The sequence below is a fragment of the Trichosurus vulpecula genome, chromosome 5, assembly GCF_011100635.1.
Source record: "Trichosurus vulpecula isolate mTriVul1 chromosome 5, mTriVul1.pri, whole genome shotgun sequence".
NCBI classification, from domain to species: Eukaryota; Metazoa; Chordata; class Mammalia; order Diprotodontia; family Phalangeridae; genus Trichosurus; species Trichosurus vulpecula.
Window position 1 is genome coordinate 150,781,826 of NC_050577.1, and position 20,923 is coordinate 150,802,748.

Here is a 20,923-nt window from a genome sequence, read left to right on the forward strand (position 1 = left end):
AATGGCATGTAGAATGTCTGGTTCAAAAAGGGATAGAGTAATCCTCTAAATGTTCCTTTTTTTGCAGATGACACAGTGCTAATTGCATCAAAACATCCTGTAAATATCATCAGTTAACTCTGGAATACAGTAGAGCTTCCTAAGTTTTTTATATATTTATATAAATATATATTTGCTACATGAGGAAGTAAAAGTAAACAGATCAGCTGAAGTAAATGAGTTATATACAAAGTCTGATAGAAACAACATGTATCTGTTTATGTACACACATACATAAGCATATATATAAAAGCAATATATAACTTGCCTGTAGAAATTTGTTTATGTATGTGTATTTGTACACACACATCTAAGTCATTTCACACAAATGAAGAGTTCAACTTGTCTACATGGGAAAACCAAATGAATAAGTCTGTTGTCCATATAAGCCACTGATTTAATATTTCATTAAGTCTAGGTATACACATGCATATATAATCTTTTTTATAGATAAATGTAATATGGGGAGGGGAACTGGACTCAGAATTCAGTGTAAGAGTGAGCTTGATTGCTTTTGGGAAATTTTAATTAACCCATTCATTTCCCTAAATCAAAGTTCTATATTTATTTTTAACATAAATACTCTTCTGGTGATTTCAAAGCTGAGGTAGTATTCCATTCTTGGATGTGAACCTGCATTTTTTTGCCAAAAGAAAATCTTCTAAAACCAGACAAAAAGTTAGTTATGAAAATTAATCATAGTATTTATTACATTGAGACAGGTCATCCATTTGCTCGAGCCAGTTGCTATAGGGGTCTTGCTTGGAAGGCTTAATGACTTAGTGGATGGAGACAAGTAATTCTTGTTTGGATTTTTACTGGCTGGATCAGATGGCCTCTGTGGTCACGTCCATCTTTGAATTTAGTGATGCCATATAGGTAGCAGTCGTGCGGTACCATGGTATTCAAAGAATTAAAGCTGATGGTCACACAAATGATAATTGAAGAGGATGAAGGGGGTGGGTAGGTGGCAATATGATACCAACAAAGAATTTTACAGAAACAGCAATATATAAAGGACATCCCAAGAGTTATATATGAGAAGAAAAGTAGGTTATCCGTTCATATTGAGAACTAATGGACAGCCCGCATGTATCACTGACATCCATGTAATGTTAAGAGATCTAGGACCTTCCTCTTTTTCCATGACCCCTTCCCCCCAGACACACTGGGGATGATTTTTGGGATGTAGAAGGAATTGCATAGGATGAGGTGAAGATTGTATCTGCACCATTAACCCTTCATCTGGCAAGATCAGAGCCATGAAAGTATTTACTGGAGAGTAAATAGGATTAGAAAAGTTGAGTGACTTGCCCACAGTCGTGAACTCGGGTCTTTTGCTTCCGAATCCAGTACTTTTCCCACAATGCTACAGTGCCCCAAAAGAAATACCTAAAAACTATCCCAGACATTAAAGAGTTTATACTCTTGCTAGGAAAATCAGATATTTTTTTTTAATTTATTTTTATTTTTAGTTTACAACAGACGGTTCTACATAATTTTGAGTTCCAGATTTTCTCCCCTCCCTTCCCCCTCCCTCCCCAAGACGGCATGGAATCTCATGTAACTACCACGAATGACTTCACATTGAATTAATTTATACACTAGTCAAGTTGTGGAGAATTATTATGACCAATGGAATGAATAATGAGAAAGAAGGTTTAAAAAAAAATTTTTTTTAAACCCAGGCCTGTTGTTTCATTGATGTTGGAAGCTCCTAGCAAAGACATTCCCTCTACCAGTGCATCTAAACTCTTCTTAAGTTTATAGCCTTTGAAAGTTGCCTGGGGGCACTGAGAAAATGTGTACTCACAGGCAGGGATGGTTTATTTTTGTCTTTTTATGCTCAGCGCCTAGTATAGGGCTGGCATATAGGTGCATAATAAATTCTTTTTGGAGAGCATATAGGTGCATAATAAATACTTGCTGGAGAGATTGACTTGCCCAATATGTGCCAGAGACAATGTGAACTGAAGTCTGATTCCAAGGGTGGCTCTCTTGCCCCATTCTGCCTATTTGTATTGAAAACAGTACAAAATAGTACAGTAAGTACTATATTTCTTTTTTTGTTTGTTTGTTGGTTTTTGGCAGGGCAGTTGGGGTAAAATGACTTGCCCAAGGTCTCGCAGCTAGTACGTGTCAAGTGTCTGAGGTCGGATTTGAACTCGGGTCCTCCTGACTCCAGGGCTGGTGCTCTACTCACTCACTGTGCCACCTAGCTGCCCCTACTATATTTCTTCAGTCAGAGAAGGCAGTAATGGAGCCAGAAAATTGATTAAGGTTCAATAGAGAAAGTGAAGGCTGGTTTTTGAGAGGGCTAAGGCGGAATAGGTGTTAAAGATGGAGGAGGATCAGGAGACCTACTAAACCGTGGAGCAGAGGTGGGAGTGAATAGAGAGCAGTGAGAATGGCTTGATTAGAGTTTGGGTTCTGGAGTAATGTGAGATGAGGCTGATTAGAGGAGAGAAAGCTAGATAAGAATGAGCCTGGAACATCAATAAAGAGTGTATACACCTGGAGGGGGGTGGGGAGGCTGGATGCGTGCTTTAGAAAGATGAATCAAAGCATTATGGAGAATATGTGCATTTAAAAAGGGTAGTGTAGAGGCTGGTGATTAAAGAAGATGCAGAGAAAGAGTACAAATGTGTGGGTACCAGATCCCTTCAGGTTTGAGAAAGGACTAGATTTAATAGCACCAGTGCTAGAATTAATTTTAATGGGGATTAAGAGATGCTTCCCTGAGACTTGAGGAAGAGATGGGAGGGTAGACTGAGAGACCAAGAGGATGAGATGGCACAATTAAATGACCTTTATTAAAGTATGAGGCAGTTATTTTAGAAGATTGCAGAGATAGACTCTTGGAAGCTAGAGAGAGGCCTAAATAAGTATATGCAAGAGCACACTACTGGTTAAGTGTCAAGGAGCAAATTTTCTTAAGTTCTCTTCTGCCTGGGAGCAGGTATATGGAAAGCAAATGAGGGGTGTTCCCAGGTTGGGAATTAGAATGGTCTTGGAAACCTGGGATAATGGTGAGGGTAGTGCTAAATAGTTTACACCAGAAACTAAGTATAACTATTAGTTTTGAGCAGTTGATCTTTACTTATCCCTCATGTAGATAGAAGAAATAAATGAGCAAATAAGAAAAGAGAAGGAGGAAGCTGAAGCTCGAATACGTCAAGCATCTAAGAGTACTGAGAAATCAACTGGTGGAGGTGGCAGTAGCAGTAAAAATTGGTCAGAAGATGACTTGCAGTTACTAATTAAAGCTGTGAATCTTTTCCCTGCTGGAACTAATTCAAGGTACCTCTTTTATTAAAATACTATTCAAAATACACTAACTAGAACCTAGCAATGAGAGTCCATACTTCAGTACGGTTTTTTTATCGTATAGGTGTAGACCAAGAACATTCAAGCAAGCCCCTTGACCCACCCTGTACTGGAGTCTCTTCCAAAATAGGCAGTGTTCTCATAAATGAAATTCCAGTGTGACTTCTAAACTGGCTTTGTTAAAATGTTTAAATAGATTTTTTTGGTTTATGCCACAAAACAACTGAAACCTTGTGTTTTATTTACTTTTTCTCTTCAGTAGTAAGAGACTTATCCACTCGGTGCTGTTTCACTTCTCAAAACTAAAGGCTTTCTTTACAGCTGGCCCCTAGTCAGATAGATAGCCAATTAAGACTCTTGTTCATCTTCTAAATGAAATTATACACTTATTATGACAATATACACAAGAGTGTGATTTATTTACATACAAATAATGCACAGTAGCTTAAGATTTTGTTATGCACTAAAACATTGGATGAGGTTTTGTAGAATATAAAAATCAAAACCTTTGAGTGGCAGTAGTTTCAAGTAATTACAGTAATTTAAGCCAGATTGTCCAGTTTGGTATAATCCTGTAAATAGTTTTCACTACAATAAAACCCCAAACAATATTGCTGCTGTTTTATCTTGTAATAGGTGGGAAGTTATTGCCAATTATATGAACCTGCACTCCTCTTCTGGAATAAAGAGAACTGCAAAAGATGTCATCAACAAGGCAAAGAGTCTTCAGAAACTGGGTATTTAAAACTTTTGTTGAAATCATTAAAGGAAAAAACTGATTTGAGGTATCAAGTACTTTTAGTAATTAAAATCTAGGTGAGAATTCATTGTTGCATGAGCATTGAATTCTCAAGTATCACAAGATGCAAATAAAGCTTTTCTTTCCCCTCAGACCCTCATCAAAAAGATGACATAAACAAAAAAGCTTTTGATAAATTTAAAAAGGAACATGGAGTTGTGTCTCAGTCAGACAGTGCAGCTCCTTCAGAGCGGTTTGAAGGTAACACTTTTTTTTTCCTTTTTAATTAGGTGGGAAATAATTGATGGATACATCCATATCTCCAGGCTACCAAAATCTCTCTTCAGTTCTAGGAATAGGTTTTGTAGTTACTATATTAGGAGAATAAAATGTTCAGCTGATTGAAAAATGCAATGCAGTTAGGTTCATTGCAGATTTTTAGTCCTTGGGGTTTTTTTTGGGGGGAGAGGGGAGTTGGATGTTGGATATAGGCAGATTTCTTATCCTTCCCTTTCAAATGATAGTTTTATTTTTATAGGTTAATTGCTTATTTTCCAATATAAGATTTCTCTAGACTTGTAAATTACTTTTTTCACATTAGTCATTGGGACACAGTTTAAGGGTTCTAATTTTTTCTGTCGTCCATACTTACAGAAAAAAGGAAATTGACATTTTTCCCTAGTGTGTATCTGGAAAGATTTTTCCTCTCTCTATTACCATGAAAAAATTTTTATCGTCTTGTTCTGTCAATTTAAGACAAACAACACTGATAAAATTCTTTAAGCAATTTCTAACAGAGTAAACATAGTAACACAGGTAAAAACATAATACTGGAATTCATTTTTCCCCTAGCAGCTGCCCGTATTAAAATAGGCAAGTAATTTCACTGCCTTTTGTTTTAGTTTCTTTAACTTTTAAGCGCGGGGCAGGGTTGTGTGAAATAAACTCACTATTTAAACCAAGCTAAAAGTAAGGTTATGTTTTTATTTATAATTGTGTATATAAAAAATGTAAATAATATCCTTTCAATAAATAAAGTTAATCTAGGACATAAGAATCTTTGACCATAATATTACATCAAATCACTCTATAAGCTTTTTCCAAATAACTTTTTTTTTTTAGGTCCATGTACAGATTTCACACCTTGGACAACTGAAGAACAAAAACTTTTAGAACAAGCTCTAAAGACATATCCTGTGAATACACCTGAGAGATGGGAAAAAATAGCTTCTGCAGTGCCTGGACGATCAAAAAAGGACTGTATGAAACGATATAAGGTAGTTAGAGAGAAAGGGAGAGTATGTGTGTATGTGTGTGTACACGTATGTATGTAATTCAGTAATTCCCAAATTTTATTCTAAATTAAAATGCATACTGTTGTCTTTCTTGTTGGTTAGGCTTCAGGGTACTAAAAACAAAAAGTCATTACAAAGACATGTCATTTACGTAAAGTAACATTAATTCATAACAGACTTTTGGGGCTAGGTGTACTACAATGAAGAATATCATGTCCAAGTGGTGCCACTTTCCAGAAACCACTTTTCTAAGAAATATTCGTAGATTTTAAAGTCCTACTCCAGAAAGGTAGCCCTGGTTTCTCATAACTATGCCAGCACAGCATAAGCTTTGGTTGTTATGAAGAATAGCTTTAAGAGTGGCCCCTAAGTTAGATGGCTTTCCAAGGAATATCATAAGATCAAAGTAGCTTCTCAACAGAAAATTGGCCACTGCCACTCAAGTTGTCATCTTTAAAGCCACAGAGGGACTGTCACATTAGGCATTTAAATAACTATTTCTTGAATTTTATCGGAAAAAGATGTGTTCATACTATAGACCAAAACTTATTTTACCCATAAGCAGGAATACAACAGCAATTTATTAAATCTAAACCTTACTCTGCCAACCCAGAACCCTCTATTTGTATTTCCTCTAAATGATCCTTTTGGAGGTCATGAACAATAATTGAAAAGCATGAACTATATTGCATATTATCCCCACAAAATCTCCCTGAAATTCTTAAACAAAAGCAGAGTTTTAAAGTTGAAAGTTTTAGTTAACCTTTCTTATTTTTTCTCTAGGAACTTGTCGAAATGGTAAAAGCAAAAAAGGCTGCTCAAGAACAAGTGATGAATGCTAGTCGAGCCAAGAAATGACTAAAATTGACAATCTTTGCTGTGTTTGTTTTTATAATAAAACTGCAAATACTGTATAAATTTTCATTCTTACACTTATAAAAAACTCTATTGTTGTTTCAAATCTGTGTTTTTAGCATTCTGACAGTTCCTCTAATAGAAATAGGAGCTGTTTGTAATTACACTTTCCTTTCCTTACCTATTACCAAAAACTTGAGTCTCTGAAAGTCTGAAAGATTTCCTTATTTGTAATTACCCTTTAAAAGTCTGACACAAATACCACCTCACATTTTCCTGGTAGGTTCCAAAAACATTTTGATTTCTTTTTGGATGAACAGCCTGAATTTCTCAGGTTTTATAAATAACACTTTGAAAATCATTTGATTAAAATCTTCTTATTCCCGAAGCCAATACATGCCACTGCAGATTTTGTTATAATCTGGTAGTTGCTCAATGGGACCTAAAGATTTAAAAGGAACAACAGTTAAAATATAATTAATACTGGTTTCCTCTCTAGAAAAAAGTGAGGAAGAAAGGCTTACCAACAGCAGCCACAGCAGGGTGTTTATTATAAATGTATTTTGTGCATACATCTCGTATATTCTGAGCATCAACAGCCTAAAAGAGGAAGAAAATCAGATATGATGTAACATATTTGAATTTACCTATAGTAAAAACAAGAAATAATTTGAAGTTGAACTCTAGTTCTAGACATGTAAGATTCTTAATCTGCTTATTAATAAGACAATATATCAGATTTCAAAATAGTAATCAAAATTGTTTTAGGCAAATGAAATTCTTTAGACCTAAGAACTTACATCAATTCTCGCTTCAAGCTCAGGAATGGGAATTCTTCGATTATAACATAACATTTGCCGACCAATATCTTCACAGATTGGAGTTGAACCTATTTAAAGAATAAAAATTCTGTTTAACCAAAACACACCCCAAATAAAAATAAAACTCCAGCCTTCAGCCTTACCATCAAGCTGCAGCAGCATATTTGTCTTCAAAAGATTCTTAGCTCGGGCAACCTCACTTTCAGAGACACTTGTACATAGCCGTATCCTAAACAGTGTGAATATATAACAGCTTGAATCAGTTGTTATATCATCCTAGAATGCTTTTCATCATATTAGTGTCTCATAAAACATCTAATGCAATAATATGCCATCACTGGCTATAAGCAGTATTTTACCATCTATTTTAATATCCTTAAAAAAAAAATTACATCCCCAGGAGAGGGACCTGATACACTTCCTGGGGCTAACTAGGAACCTTGCTACCCATAGGAAGCCTATTCCCCACTTCTGGTGATTCAGGTGAGCACAAATGTTATTTCCAGAAGGAATCTTGAAAACACTGCTAAAGGATACAAGGTCTGAGACATGAAAACTTGAAGACCCCTTAGAAAAGGACACCTTCATCATTGCTGCCCTCTCCAGGAGAAAGGCAGACTTGGTAATGAAAAGATGGTTAAGACCGGTATGTGAAAACAGGATTTGGATTCCTAGACCATTGAAATAAATGACAAGCTTCTGGCCAGAGATGGAGGGCACTAAATGAAGAGGTCTGATAAAAACAAAACTGCTCAGAGGCTTGAAAATCTAATCAAAAGAATGCAGTAGAGATGTCTGTAAAGTGAATTAAACACATGCCTCACGGATAACAAGGTAAATTGGCACAAGGAAGCAAATTTGAGACTTGATGGAATGGACAACTTCTGAATGAATTACACAAAATGAGGGCGCAGTAGTGAATGTTAAGACAGGCAGGTACAGTGTGAAAAAGCAATGATTTAAAACTGGGAGATTTGGGTTTGAATCCTACCTATGACAAAAACCTTTACTTCACAAGGATGTGCTGAGGAATAAATGAGATAAATTGAGAGCTTTGCAAACATTAAAGCACTCTGTCACCTATTATATCCAAATGAAGAAATCTCAAAAGCATGATGGGAGAAGATGAAAGAAACAAGTAAAAGAGATGTTGGTACTAATGTGTAGTGGATAGAACACTGAGTTGGGAAGACCTGAGTTCAAATGTCCCCTCTTATACTAGCTAAGTAACCGTATCACTTAATTTCTCAGTTTCCTCATCTGTCAAATGTAAATAATAAAGAGAGTGTAGTAGCTGAAATTACAGTGGGCTAGCTAGCAGCCAGGAAGTAGTTTCTTCTAGTGAAAAGGCCACTGAGCTAGGAAGTTAAAAGGACCTGCTTCTAGACTTGAACCTGTTTCTAATCAGTTGTGTGATCTGAGACAGATTATTCATCTCTGAGTTTCAGCTTTCTCATTTATAAATTGAGGGGTTGGACTAGAACAGGTCTTAATCTTTTTTGTGTCATGTATCCCTCTGCAGTCTGGTAAAGCCTATGGACCCCTTTTCAGAATGTTTTAAAATACATAAAACAGAAAATCAATGATATTGAAATAAAGTTATCAAAATGGTGTTAAAGTTCACAGTCCAGGTTAAGAACCTCTGACCTAGACAAAAAGAAGACACAGATAGGCGTTCAGGGAGAAAAAATAAGCCTGAGGCAGATCAATTAGGCTGTTAGTGCAATCCCACCTTTGCTAGAGCTTCCATTCTCTCAAAAGCACAGTAGCTATTTTTTTTAATTGCTCTGATGAAAATTTCATACTAGAGAGGGTGGAGGAACTAACAAGAGGAACCACTCTTCTGGCTTTGATTCTCACAAATAAGGAGAAGCTGATTGCTAGAGCAGAAATAAGGGCATCTTGAGGAAAGTGACTGCTCCATTTTAGAATGTGTGATAAAGGAGAGTAAAGCTGGGAAGAGTTTGACACGCATCCTTGTCTTTTAGAAACAAAATTTGAAAGGGTTCAAGGAAAAGAAGGGTAAGATCCCACGACATACAATTCTACACAGGAATTTATAACTCTGGAGGGGTGGGGAAATTCACAAAAATTCCGAAGGCACAAAGAATTGATTCAGATGAAGAGAAACTGTCTCAACAGGGTGACATCTTTGCATAGAGATTAACTTAGATTTTAAAATGTACAAAAGATAGAAGCAAGGGGTCCGTAAAGGAGGATAAAGGCAAAGGCCTGGCACAGTCCATAAAAATAGCAGGTGCACTAAGGCTTAGCATGAGGTAAGGTGAGTAAGGAATGCTAAGAACACAAAAAAGTTAGGAATTTTTTAGCTAATGGAAACAAATGATGGATGGGATAGAATAATAAAGGCAAAGATGGCAGAACAACGATTATATTTTGCTTGTTTTCGGAGAAAAAAAATACTAAGTTGTTTCCCAAGATAAGCATTGATAAAGAGTACTAGCTGCCATAATTGAACTGATTAGACCCAAATGAACTACATCCTAGGACATTGAAAGAACCTGTAGAAGTCACTGTTGAGGCACTGTTAGTTATCTCTGCAAGACATCAGAAAACCAAAAAAGTACCATAGGACTGGTGGAATTCAGATATTGTCCAAGTAAAGAAAAAAAAAAGAGTGGAATAAGCAAACCACAGGACAATGAGCTTGACTTCAATGCCTGGCTAAATTCTAGACTACATCATTAAAGGGAAAGTTAGTAAACATGCAGAAAAGGAAGAAATGATCACAAGGTGCCAGTATGACTTCTGAAAAAACAAGTCATGCCATGCTAACCTTTTGACTGACAGGTCATATGGGTAATCGTACTGACTAGAGAATGGTAAATCAATAAATATCATTCACTAGTTTTTCTTATTGACACATTTTGTTTTTATATCACTTTCATTTTTTAATATATTCCTTCTACTTTCCCTTCCCCCAAAAGTCAGACCTTATACCAAAGAATACATAAAACATAAAGACAAAAAAAGGTGTTTAAGAAAACTAACCAAAATAAGTCTAAGAGTTTAAGTTATGTTCCACAGCTACAGTTCCTCACTTCTTCAAAGATTACCTAGATTTTAACAAAGCCTCTCTCCCATTATCTTTGTGGACAAGAGAAAAGATGGGAGCTAGACCATGGTGGAATTAGGTATATTTAGAACAAGCTGAAAACAAATAGTAGTGATTAACTGCTGTTTGTTGTCAATTTAACAGGATATGTCTAGTGGACTATTCCATGGAACTGTCTTTGGCCCTGTGCTGTTCAATGTTTGTCATTTACTTGGATGAAGGCATAAATGGTGTGCTTCTTTGCAGATGACATGAAGTTAGGAGGGGTGTTAACATTTTGGATGCACATCTTTAAGGTGTGGAACAGTACTTCAAAGATATGCTTCACAAGAGAGTAAAAATTTTTGTGATCTGGAATTATAAGGGATAGACACTTTAAAAGGGAGTGGAGAGGGAGAAGGCTTTTGATAGGTAATGTGCCGCCTATGCCGTATATTTTCCCCATTCCAAAGATCACTAGCAAATCAAGCTTAGAAATAATATATTTTTTAATATACTTAGATCACTGTTTCTCAATTCTCATTCTTTAGAAACTTCTAGGTCTCCTAAAAATAGGCCAATGCTGCTATCTTTAGAAACACTTTAAAAGGGTTTTTAGGATTAGATTATTAAATTTCCAATTAATTTTTAATCTATCTTTTCAGATAAGTAACAAATGGCATTATAGTATAGAGGTACATGGAAAAAAATCTGGAGGTGAAGGAAAAATGAAACAAAAATAGTTCACCTATCACTAATCAAATGCCTACCCCTCAGATCTAATTAGTCCAAACTTGGCAAGATAGGTAAGAAAACTGCATAAATTGCTTTTGAAAACTGGCTCATCTGAAAGAAAAATTAAGTGTTGCCTAGAGAAACAAAAGGCAATCCTTAAAGTCTGGCTTAGATCTTCCCACCAAATCTAGTTCTTTATTCAACAAACTGTTGAAATGTAATATTATTAGCAATACAGTAAATTAAAAACTTTAAACCTGATAAGCCTTAACAAGATTTAAACTCATTTATCTGATATTTTCTCACCATTCTCTTTGAACAAAGTGTATCATGTCTGCAACAGTAGCTGGCTCACAAACCATATAGAGTCCCCACAGTCCTGTATCTGTGTAGGAAGTGTTGAAAGACTGGAAGCTATGACAGAGGTTTCCATGACAAGTGATCTGGGCAAGCTTGCTAGACAAATTCTGTAGGAATAACACTAGAATTACTGAAAGGCCACAAAGAGCTTTGTTAGCATAAAAATAAAAATAGTTTTCCTTGACCCTACCTATATCCTCTAAATCTAACATCTCCTCCTTTACTGCCAAACTTCTAGAAAGAATAGTCTGTATTCTTTGCCTCCACTTCTTCTCAAATTACAGTAGTCACAAAACTCCTTGAAATTACCTGGTTTCCATTTACTGAAACTATTCTCTCAAAGGTCACCTGTGACTCCCTTTATCTTAAAATTCAATAATGCTGGCAACTTAATCCCGAAATTCTCTCCTATCTTTTCCATGACACCACACTCTCCTGGTTCTCCTCCTACCTCTCCAATTGCTCTTTTGCTGGTTCCCCTTCCTTCTGCAGGATGGTAAATTTAATCAAATTAACCAATGGTTTATCTATTTTATTGGTTTTTTTTCCCATAAAAGCAGCTTCTAGTTTTATTTACTAGTTCAATGGTTTTCTTACTTTCAATTTTATTAGTATCTCCTTTGATTTTCAGGATTTCCAATTTGGTGTTTAATTGGGGATTTTTAATTTGTTCTTTTTCTAGTTTTTTTTTAGTTGAATGCCCAATTCATTCATCTGCTCTTTCTCTATTTTACTGATGTAAGCAATCAGAGATATAAAATTTTCCCCTAAGTACCATTCTGACTGCAGCTCATAATTTTTTGGTGAGTTGTCTTATTGTTGTCATTTTCTTTAATTATTGATTCTATGATTTATTCTTTGACCTACTTATTTTTTGGGATTAGATTATTAAATTTCCAATTAATTTTTAATCTATCTTTCCATCGCCCATTACTGAATGTAATTTTTATTGCATTATAATCAAGGATGCATTTACTATTTCTGCTTTTCGCATTTAACCGTGAGGTTTTTAATGTCCTAATACATGGTCAATTTTTGTGTAGGTGTCAAGTACTGCTGAGAAAAAGGTATATTTCTTTCTAATCCCATTCAATTTTCTTCAGAGATCTATGATATCTAACTTTTCCAGAATTTTATTCACCTCCTAAAAGTCTTTCTTGTTTGTTTATTGTACTTTCCTGTTGGGTAAGATAGATTTCTATTCCCAAATGAGTAGTTATGTTATTCCCTCTCTGAGCAAATTCCAATGACAGTAATGTTCAGGTGTGGCTGCCCACTACCCAATCTTTCCCTCCATTGTAAAAGCTTTTTTGTACTTCTTTCATATGTGTGATAATTTACCCCATTCTACCTCTTCCTTACCCCATTTCCCAACCCATCGCTTTGTCTCACTCCTTATTTTTTTGCCTCTCAGAGTCAACTCACACTCATGTCTTCTGTCTATGTACATTCCTTCTAACTATTCTGATAATGATAAAGTTCTTGGGATTTACAAGTATAATCTTCCCACATAGGAATGTAAATGGCTTAACCTTATTGCATCCCTTTTGATTTCTTTCCTATTTACCTTTTTAGGCTTTTCTTGAGTCTTCTATTTGAAATCAAATTTTCTATCCAGTTCTAGTCTTTTCCCTAGGAATGCCTAAAAGTGCTCTGTTTCGTCAAATGTCCATTTCTCCACCCCCCGCCCCCCAAAAGGATTATACTCAATTTTGCTCAGTAGCAAAATTCTTGATTGTAATCCTAGCTCCTCTGCCCTCCAGACTATCATATCCCAAGACCTCTGATCCTTCAATATAGAAGCTGCTAAATCTTATGTTATCCTGACTGTGGCTCTATATTTAGGTTGTTTCTTTCTGAATATTTGCAATATTTTCTCCTTGACCTAAGAGCTCTGGAATATGACTATAATATTCCTGGGAGTTTTTATTTTGGTATCTCTTTTCAGGAGGTGATTGGTGGATTCTTTAGATTTCTATTTTACCCTCTGATTCCAGGATATCAGCAGTTTTCTTTGATAATTGCTTGTAATATGATTTCTGTAATCTTTTTTTTGACCATGGCTTTCAGAATAGTCCAATACTTCTTAAAATTATCTCTCCCCGATCTTGCCTCTGACAAATACAGCTATACAATGATGGGCAAGATATTTAACCTCTCAGAGTCTCTAGGCAATTCTCTAAGACTATAAATTACAGACAAATTGCCAATATGTATTGTTTGAGGAAATTTCCATATCAGGAGTCCCTTAAACTAAAGAACCTAGAGGTCCTGACAAAAATCACATATATCCTTCTACTTTTGTCAGGAATATGGAATCACTATCTTCAAAACTCTCATATCTCAAATAAGCTTTAAATGTATATTCCATAGCAGAATTAAGTCATAATGTAAGCTCCTTGAAGCAAGAATTATTTCCTTCTTGCCTTTATAGATCCTTAATCCCTAAAACAGTGTTTTGTACAGAATAGGCGCTTGATGTTTGTTAAATTCAACTGAAATTTACTATTTTGAACTACTAGTTGTTACCTTGCCTTTGTAGAAAGCACTTTCCATTGAGCTGAAAATACCAGTTCCTGACTCTTTTAAATCACAGCTGGCTTATAAGTATAGAAGTAGCAAACAAATTTATACAGCCCACAGGTCTAACTTTTTAAACGCCAAAATTCATAATACCTATTCTACCATACAAAGAAATAAAGGATTGACCCTTGGAAGAACAGTCTTTTAAATCAATCTTACTTAAAATGGAAAATTACCTTTAGGATCACTTACCATTCCTCCTCCAAAAGAGCGATCCCAGTTTCCAATAAGAGTATTTGCAACCATAAGAGAGATTGTGTCTGGGTGAGACCAACCAACTGCTTCAATAGCAAGTGCAATGTGTGCCAAAGGCATCTTGTCATCCCTCACACGAATCTAGTTAAGATTAAGATAAGAAAAAACAACTCTAGCTAAGAGCATGTAAAATACAAGTCCAAATATGGGAAAAGCTTTATAATAAGCTTTTAATACTTCAAAAGTTCCATGATTTCAGCAGTTGTGCATCTTCCCAGGCCAGGCAGGACTAGCTAGGGGCAGGAATTCCAATCTCTGTCTGAGGTCAAGGACTCACCCCAAGGCATGTGCTTTTCACTGGGGAACAGTTAAAGCTGAAAGGGAGATTAGAGATGGCAGGTTCCCACTTTCCCTTTTTAAATTTGGGGTTCTTCTGACATCGCAGCCCTTGCCCCTCCCTTTTCTACTTTGCTTCCCTACATTTTATGGATTATTTCATGGTTACTATGTTAGGAAAAGTGCTTATTTTAACAATGTTTTGTTACAGAAAAGTGGATTTTCAGCAGTCTCTAGCAAAAGGGTATAGTTTCTGCGGTCACAGGAACCTAACACCTCCATTTCCCATAGGTTCAGTGTATCAACAGTCACATTTTTTACTTTTGTGTCCATTTCTAGGAGTGTTACCTCCATGAAAGTTGAGGATTGTGTGTATATACATACATACATATGTACATGTATGTTTACACACCCACCCACATGTATTCAAGTATCACCTTACACTAACCTTTGTTCACTTTTAGCTATCAAATGATAGAAAAGCTTGGAAAAGTATGCTATTCTCCATGTAACCTAACCAAACATGCTTAAAGCTGACAGAAAAATGATTCACCTTTTGCCAAGATCTCCAACTAAACCTGGTTCCCACCACTGTCATCAAGAGTGGAGACTGGAAAGATATCTTTTACCTGTTTGCTACTGCTATGAGTGCAAACCAAAGACAAAGCTCTGGGGTAAAGAGAGCTCAGTTGTCAGCAAACCTAATGTATAAGTGAATTGCAATATAGGAGAAGACTTTAAAAATTTTGTATAGTCAACTAATACTCCAGAAAACATAAAACAGTTCTGATCAAAGATCAAACAAAAGATTTTGTTATAAATGGTTTCACACTGATACTACAGCTAAAAGGAAAAAGCAGCTAAGTATTATTGACTGCCCTGAAGCTCTCCACTGCATTCTAGCTAACTCCACCTATAAAAGACTGTTCTCCTGTCTTTCGAGATTTCACTACCATGGCTGATCTGCAATGTCACCCTGGCACATCCCTCTTCTATGCTGGCCTCAATCTCCCACTGGTGAGTTCCTCCCAGGACCTCCATTTTTGGGAGTGGCCCAAGCCAGCCAACTTTCATTCCTCAACTTGTGCTGTGCTTCTGACTTTTCAGACTTCGACACCATGCCACCAGGCACCCACACTGGATACCTCCACACTGCTCCTCCCTACTCCCCACACCTATTTCCACCTCCCTCTTATGTGTTTTTTTTTTCCATTAAACTAAGCTCCTTGAGGGCAGGACCTGTCTTTTTGCTTATATTTGTGTTCTCAGCACTTAGCATAGTGCCTGGCACACAGTAAGCATTTAATAAATGCTTCCTGCTGATTTGGGACTTAAGTCCCCAACCATCATTCCTATTCATGAATGCTTATATAGCTCTAACTAGCTATATTATGAACATAAATCAATTGACAGTATAAGGAAAGCAATGCAAAATTCTGGTTTAAGTGGCTTGTGAATTTACCTCACTCCCTGTAAATCTGCAGGCAGGCAAAGCTGGTATTTCTCCTTCATGTCCCGATAAAGAATTACCAAAATGAAACTTTGCTAAGTCAAGCAGTTCATCATGAGACACGCCTAAAACAAAAAGAAAATATCTTTATATGTATATAGTTTACATCATACAACTAAATCCTAAAATTTTTTGCTTTACCATAAAGCCTGTATAGAAAAAATTTCAAAGGCATCTAAACTTAAGTAGAAATTATATTTAATTTTAAAAATTCAATTTACATACAACTGCACAGAAATATCTACTAGGTAATGTAACTGCCTACAATTGTTTTTAAAACTATAACCTGAGATATTACAAGAACAGTTAGTCTACATATTAAATCACAGAGAAATGGAGAGTAGATATGGTATAAGGCACTCAGGGAGAGCCTAAAAAGTTGCTTGCATTTATATAGTTCTGTGTGGGACACAAGATTGTTTGTGAAAGCTTCCCATGAATAAATCAAGCAAGGTAATACTCAGGTAGTACAAATTTAGTTAGGATGTAGACCTCGCTAGGCCTAAGTTTCGTTTTCCTGTAAATCATATGATTTCAGGGAAATCAGATGGTCTCCCCCTCTTCCCCTCCCCTAGCCCACTCCCATGCTGTCATCTTAACATTGAGATTTCCCTATAAGGTAATTCTGTAGTTTCTGTGCTAGTATTGGATAAACTTATTCTGGGATAGATTGTGAGGCCACCTGTCCCAGCAAATAGGGACAGGGGTCCAGCCTCTAGGGGTGGAATTTCTTAGAATTGTTTGTACAAGGTTATATATCCCCTTGCTTGCCTTCTCCCCCTTGCCTCTCTGCACTACCATCCCACCCTGGTAGTGGGAGATGCCCAATTCTCGCGAGACTTGATCAAATAAAGCTTCTCTTTTGTTTCTACCTTGAGAAAACCGAGACACCTCTGTTTTTGTTTATTTTGAGCCTGTGGTTTGTCCCACACAGTTCTCGACAGATAAAGACATATTTATACCAAAATTAGCACTCTTAACTAGATGTGCTTGCCCACCCCTGCCCCCCAGCTCCCATCCCACTACTTATCTGCCCTAGTCTGAAGACACAGAAAATCTAGTAACTTAAGTTACAGTTATACCAAGATCCTGGTTAAAAACAAAAAAGATCATCACCAGAAGGTTGGCTATTAGGTACTAAGTTTTTTGACCACAACAACTCACAAAACCACACACTGATCATAAAACATGGGCCTTAATCTTTATCCTGAACTTTAATCCCATATCACCAACTGCCTGACAGACACTGCCTCTTGGTTGTCCTGTGGGCACCTCAAACTCAATATTTCCGAGGATCATCTCTCCCTCTAAATAAATACCTCTGTAATACTATCTCATCCCTATCAAGGTATGAGATCACCAATCACCCAGGTATGTAGCTTCTTTGTCATCTATGACTATTTCCTCTCCCTCACCCACTATCAGACAAGCAGTACGCAATTCTTGTAGATGCTACCTCCAAAAAAATCTCTTTTATTTATCCCCTTTTCTCCACTCACATGTAGCCACCCCCTAGCTCAAGCCTTCATCTCCACTCATTTGGAACATTTTAATAACCCCGCTAATTGATCTCCTATTTCCAGTCTATCCCCTTTCCAATACATCCATTACACAAAAGATTGGTGATTTCACTGGGAAGGAGACTCAGTTCAACTCAATAGCCTACTATGTGCCAGGCTACAAAGGATACAAAGACGAAAATAAAATAACCCGTTAGTCAGTAAACATTTTATTGTGTGCCAAGATCTGCACTAAGCTCGGCGGATACAAATATGGAAAAGACAGTCCCTATCCTCAAGGAGTTTACAATCTAATGGGGGAAGACAAAACATACAAAACAAATCTGAAAAGGGGGGTGGGAAGGGAGGATACCCAGACAAGTGCCAAAGTCACCTTTCTAAGGTACAGTTCTGACCACATCATTCCCTTGCTCAAAACTTTCCACTTACTTTAAAATGCAGATTCTTCAATCCAGCATTAAGGCTTTCCATAATCTAACTTGAACCATTCCACTTTCCTTTTGTGTGCTGTCTTCTCCCACCAGATTGTAAACTCCTTGAGGGCAGGGACTGCCTGTCTTTTCATATTTACATCCCCAGAGCTTAGCACAGTTCCGGGCACATAGAAAACACTTAAGAAATGTTTACTAACTGGCAGGGGATATTTTGTTTTTGTCTTTGTATTTTTTGTAGCCTGACACAGTGCCTTGCATGTAAGTAGGCTACAGAATTGAACTGAGTCTCCCTCCCAATGAAATCACCAATCTTTTGAAGTATATGCAAGGTTACATAATAAGCATCAGGAACATAAAGATGAACTGAGACGTACTTCTAACTACAAAGAAAATTACAACCTAGAACAAACATGGAAAACTGGAAAAACTGCAAAAGGAGAAACAAAGCATCTTCATAGTTAACTCAAAATAGGTGGAGGGAAACAATTTAACGGGGAGGGGGGGCCTTTGCTCTACAGTGGTTCTATGTTTTCTTAACTTCGGGAAGCTTTACTGTCATGTCTGAGTATTCAGTTGCCTGCTGTTTCCAATGGAAACAAGTACTTTCCACCCACCTACCCCCAGGATACACGGACCAGCTCCACATTTTGCTGAGAGCAGGCTTAGTAAAAACATAGACAGTGTTCATTCAAAAGAAGTCAAAAGTTGATGCTCAAAAAATATTTGTTAGAGAAATAAACTTAAAAGTCTCCAGAGATTAAACTACCTTCCAGGCAAAAATGTATCCCATATTTCTCTGGTTCTTAACTTTACTACCTGGAAACAGTTAACAATTTGTTCAATAACTGTTCTATAACTTTTTTTTTGCTCTTTCATTTTTTTTATTTTTTAATTTAATATATTTAGTTTTAAGCATTGATTTTCACAAGAGTTTCACAAGAGTTTGAGTTCTACTCTCCCCCCCACTCCAAGATGGCGTATATTCTGGTTGCCCTGTTCCCCAGTCAGCCCTCCCTTCTGTCACCCCACTCCCCTCCCATCCCCTTTTCCTTTCCTTTCTTTTAGGGCAAGATAAATTTCTATGCCCCATTGCCTGTGTATCTTATTTTCTAGTTGCATGCAAAAGCTTTTTTTTTTGTTTTTGAACATCTGTTTTTATAACTATGAGTTCCAAATTCTCTCCCCTTTTCCCTTAACACCCACCCTCCCCAAGAAGTCAAGCAATTCAACATAGGCCACATGCGTATCATTATGTAAAACCCTTCCACAATACTCATGTTGTGAAAGATTATGTTTTGCTCCTTCCTAACCTATTCCCCTTTATTGAATTTTCTCCCTTGACCCTGTCCCTTTTCGAAAGTGTTTGTTTTTGATTACCTCCTCCCCCATCTGTCTTCCCTTCTATCATCCTCCCTTTTTTATCTTCTTCCTCCTCCTTTCCTGTGGGGTAAGATACCCAATTGAGTGTGTATGGTATTCCCTCCTCAGGTCAAATCTGATGAGAGCAAGATTTACTCATTCCCCCTCACCTGCCTTCTCTTCCCTTCCTACAGAACTGCTTTTTCTTGCCACTTTTATGAGAGATAATTTACCCCATTCTCTCTCTTTCTCCCTCTCTCAATATATTTCTCTCTCATCCCTTAATTTGATTTTATTTCTTTTAGGTATCATTCCCTCATTCCCTTCATATTCAACTCACCCTGTACTCACTCACTCTCTCTCTCCCCCCATATATATATATATATATATATATACACACACACACACACACATACATATACATACATACACACACACATATATATACATATACATACACACACACACACATATATATATATATATATGTATATACGCATATTCCCTTCAGCTACTCTAATACTGAGGTCTCATGAATCATACACATCATCTCTCCATGTAGGAATGTAAACAAAACAGTTCAATTTTAGTAAGTCCCTTGCGATTTCTTTTTCTTGATTACCTTTTCATGCTTCTCTTGATTCTTGTGTTTGAAAGTCAAATTTTCTATTCAGCTCTAGTCTTCTCACTGAGAAAGCTTGAAAGTCCTCTATTTTACTGAAAGTCCATATTTTGCCTTGGAGCATGATACTCAGTTTTGCTGGGTAGGTAATTCTTGGTTTTAATCCTAACTCCACTGACCTCCGGAATATCGCATTCCAAGCCCTTCGATCTCTTAACTTAGAAGCTGCCAGATCTTGGATTATTCTGATTGTGTTTCCACAATATTCAAATTGTTTCTTTTTGGCTGCTTGCAGTATTTTCTCCTTGATCTGGGAGCTCTGGAATTTGGCGACAATATTCCTACAAGATTTCTTTTTGGGACTTATTTGAGGAGGCGATCTGTGGATTCTTTCAATTTCTATTTTGCCCTGTGGCTCTAGAATATCAGGGCAGTTCTCCTTGATAATTTCTTGAAAGATGGTATCCAGGCTCTTTTTTTGATCATGGCTTTCAGGTAGTCCAATAATTTTTAAATGATCTCTCCTGGATCTATTTTCCAGGTCAGTGGTTTTTCCAATGAGATATTTCACATTGTCTTCCACTTTTTCATTCCTTTGGTTCTGTTTTATAATATCTTAATTTCTCATAAAGTCACTAGCTTCCACTTGCTCCAATCTAATTTTTAAGGTAGTATTTTCTTCAGTGGTCTTTTGGACCTCCTTTTCCATTTGGCTAATTCTGCCTTTCAAGGCATTCTTCTCCTCAATGGCTTTTTGGAGCTCTTCTGCCATTTCAGTTAGTCTATTTTTTTAAGGTGTTGTTTTCTTCAGTATTTTTTTGGGTCTCCTTTAGCAAGTCATTAACTCGTTTTTCATGGTTTTCTTGCATCATTCTCATTTCTCTTCCCAATTTTTCCTCTACTTCTCTAACTTGCTTTTCCAACTCCTTTTTGAGCTCTTCCATGGCCTGAGACCAGTTCATGTTTTTCTTGGGGGCTTTTGTTGTAGGCTCTTTGACTTTGTTGACTTCTTCTGGCTGTATGTTTTGGTCTTCTTTGTCACCAAAGAAAGATTCCAGAGTCTGAGACTGAATCTGGGTGCCTTTTTGCTGCTTGGCCATGTTCCCAGCCATCTTACTTGACCCTTGAATTTTTCGTC

At 36.7% G+C, this 20,923-nt stretch overlaps 2 protein-coding genes across 2 annotated transcripts in view; one reads left to right on the forward strand and one right to left on the reverse strand.

Moving 5' to 3' along the window:
• The window catches only part of DNAJC2 (DnaJ heat shock protein family (Hsp40) member C2), a 32,919-nt gene extending 26,576 nt beyond the window's left edge, over positions 1–6,343 (forward strand). Inside the window, exons 13-17 of the mRNA XM_036762028.1 lie at positions 3,155–3,339; positions 4,003–4,103; positions 4,259–4,366; positions 5,228–5,382; positions 6,184–6,343. Of these exons, the coding sequence (XP_036617923.1) occupies positions 3,155–3,339; positions 4,003–4,103; positions 4,259–4,366; positions 5,228–5,382; positions 6,184–6,258 (624 nt within the window). The 3' untranslated portion in view covers positions 6,259–6,343. The remainder of the gene's footprint in view (positions 1–3,154; positions 3,340–4,002; positions 4,104–4,258; positions 4,367–5,227; positions 5,383–6,183) is intronic.
• Positions 3,767–20,923, reverse strand: part of PMPCB (peptidase, mitochondrial processing subunit beta) — a 31,793-nt gene continuing 14,636 nt past the window's right edge. Inside the window, exons 7-13 of the mRNA XM_036762029.1 lie at positions 15,803–15,915; positions 14,002–14,145; positions 11,173–11,333; positions 7,220–7,305; positions 7,056–7,144; positions 6,780–6,855; positions 3,767–6,697 (exon numbers count right to left, since the gene is read on the reverse strand). Coding sequence (XP_036617924.1) covers positions 6,633–6,697; positions 6,780–6,855; positions 7,056–7,144; positions 7,220–7,305; positions 11,173–11,333; positions 14,002–14,145; positions 15,803–15,915 — 734 coding nt within the window. The 3' untranslated portion in view covers positions 3,767–6,632. The remainder of the gene's footprint in view (positions 6,698–6,779; positions 6,856–7,055; positions 7,145–7,219; positions 7,306–11,172; positions 11,334–14,001; positions 14,146–15,802; positions 15,916–20,923) is intronic.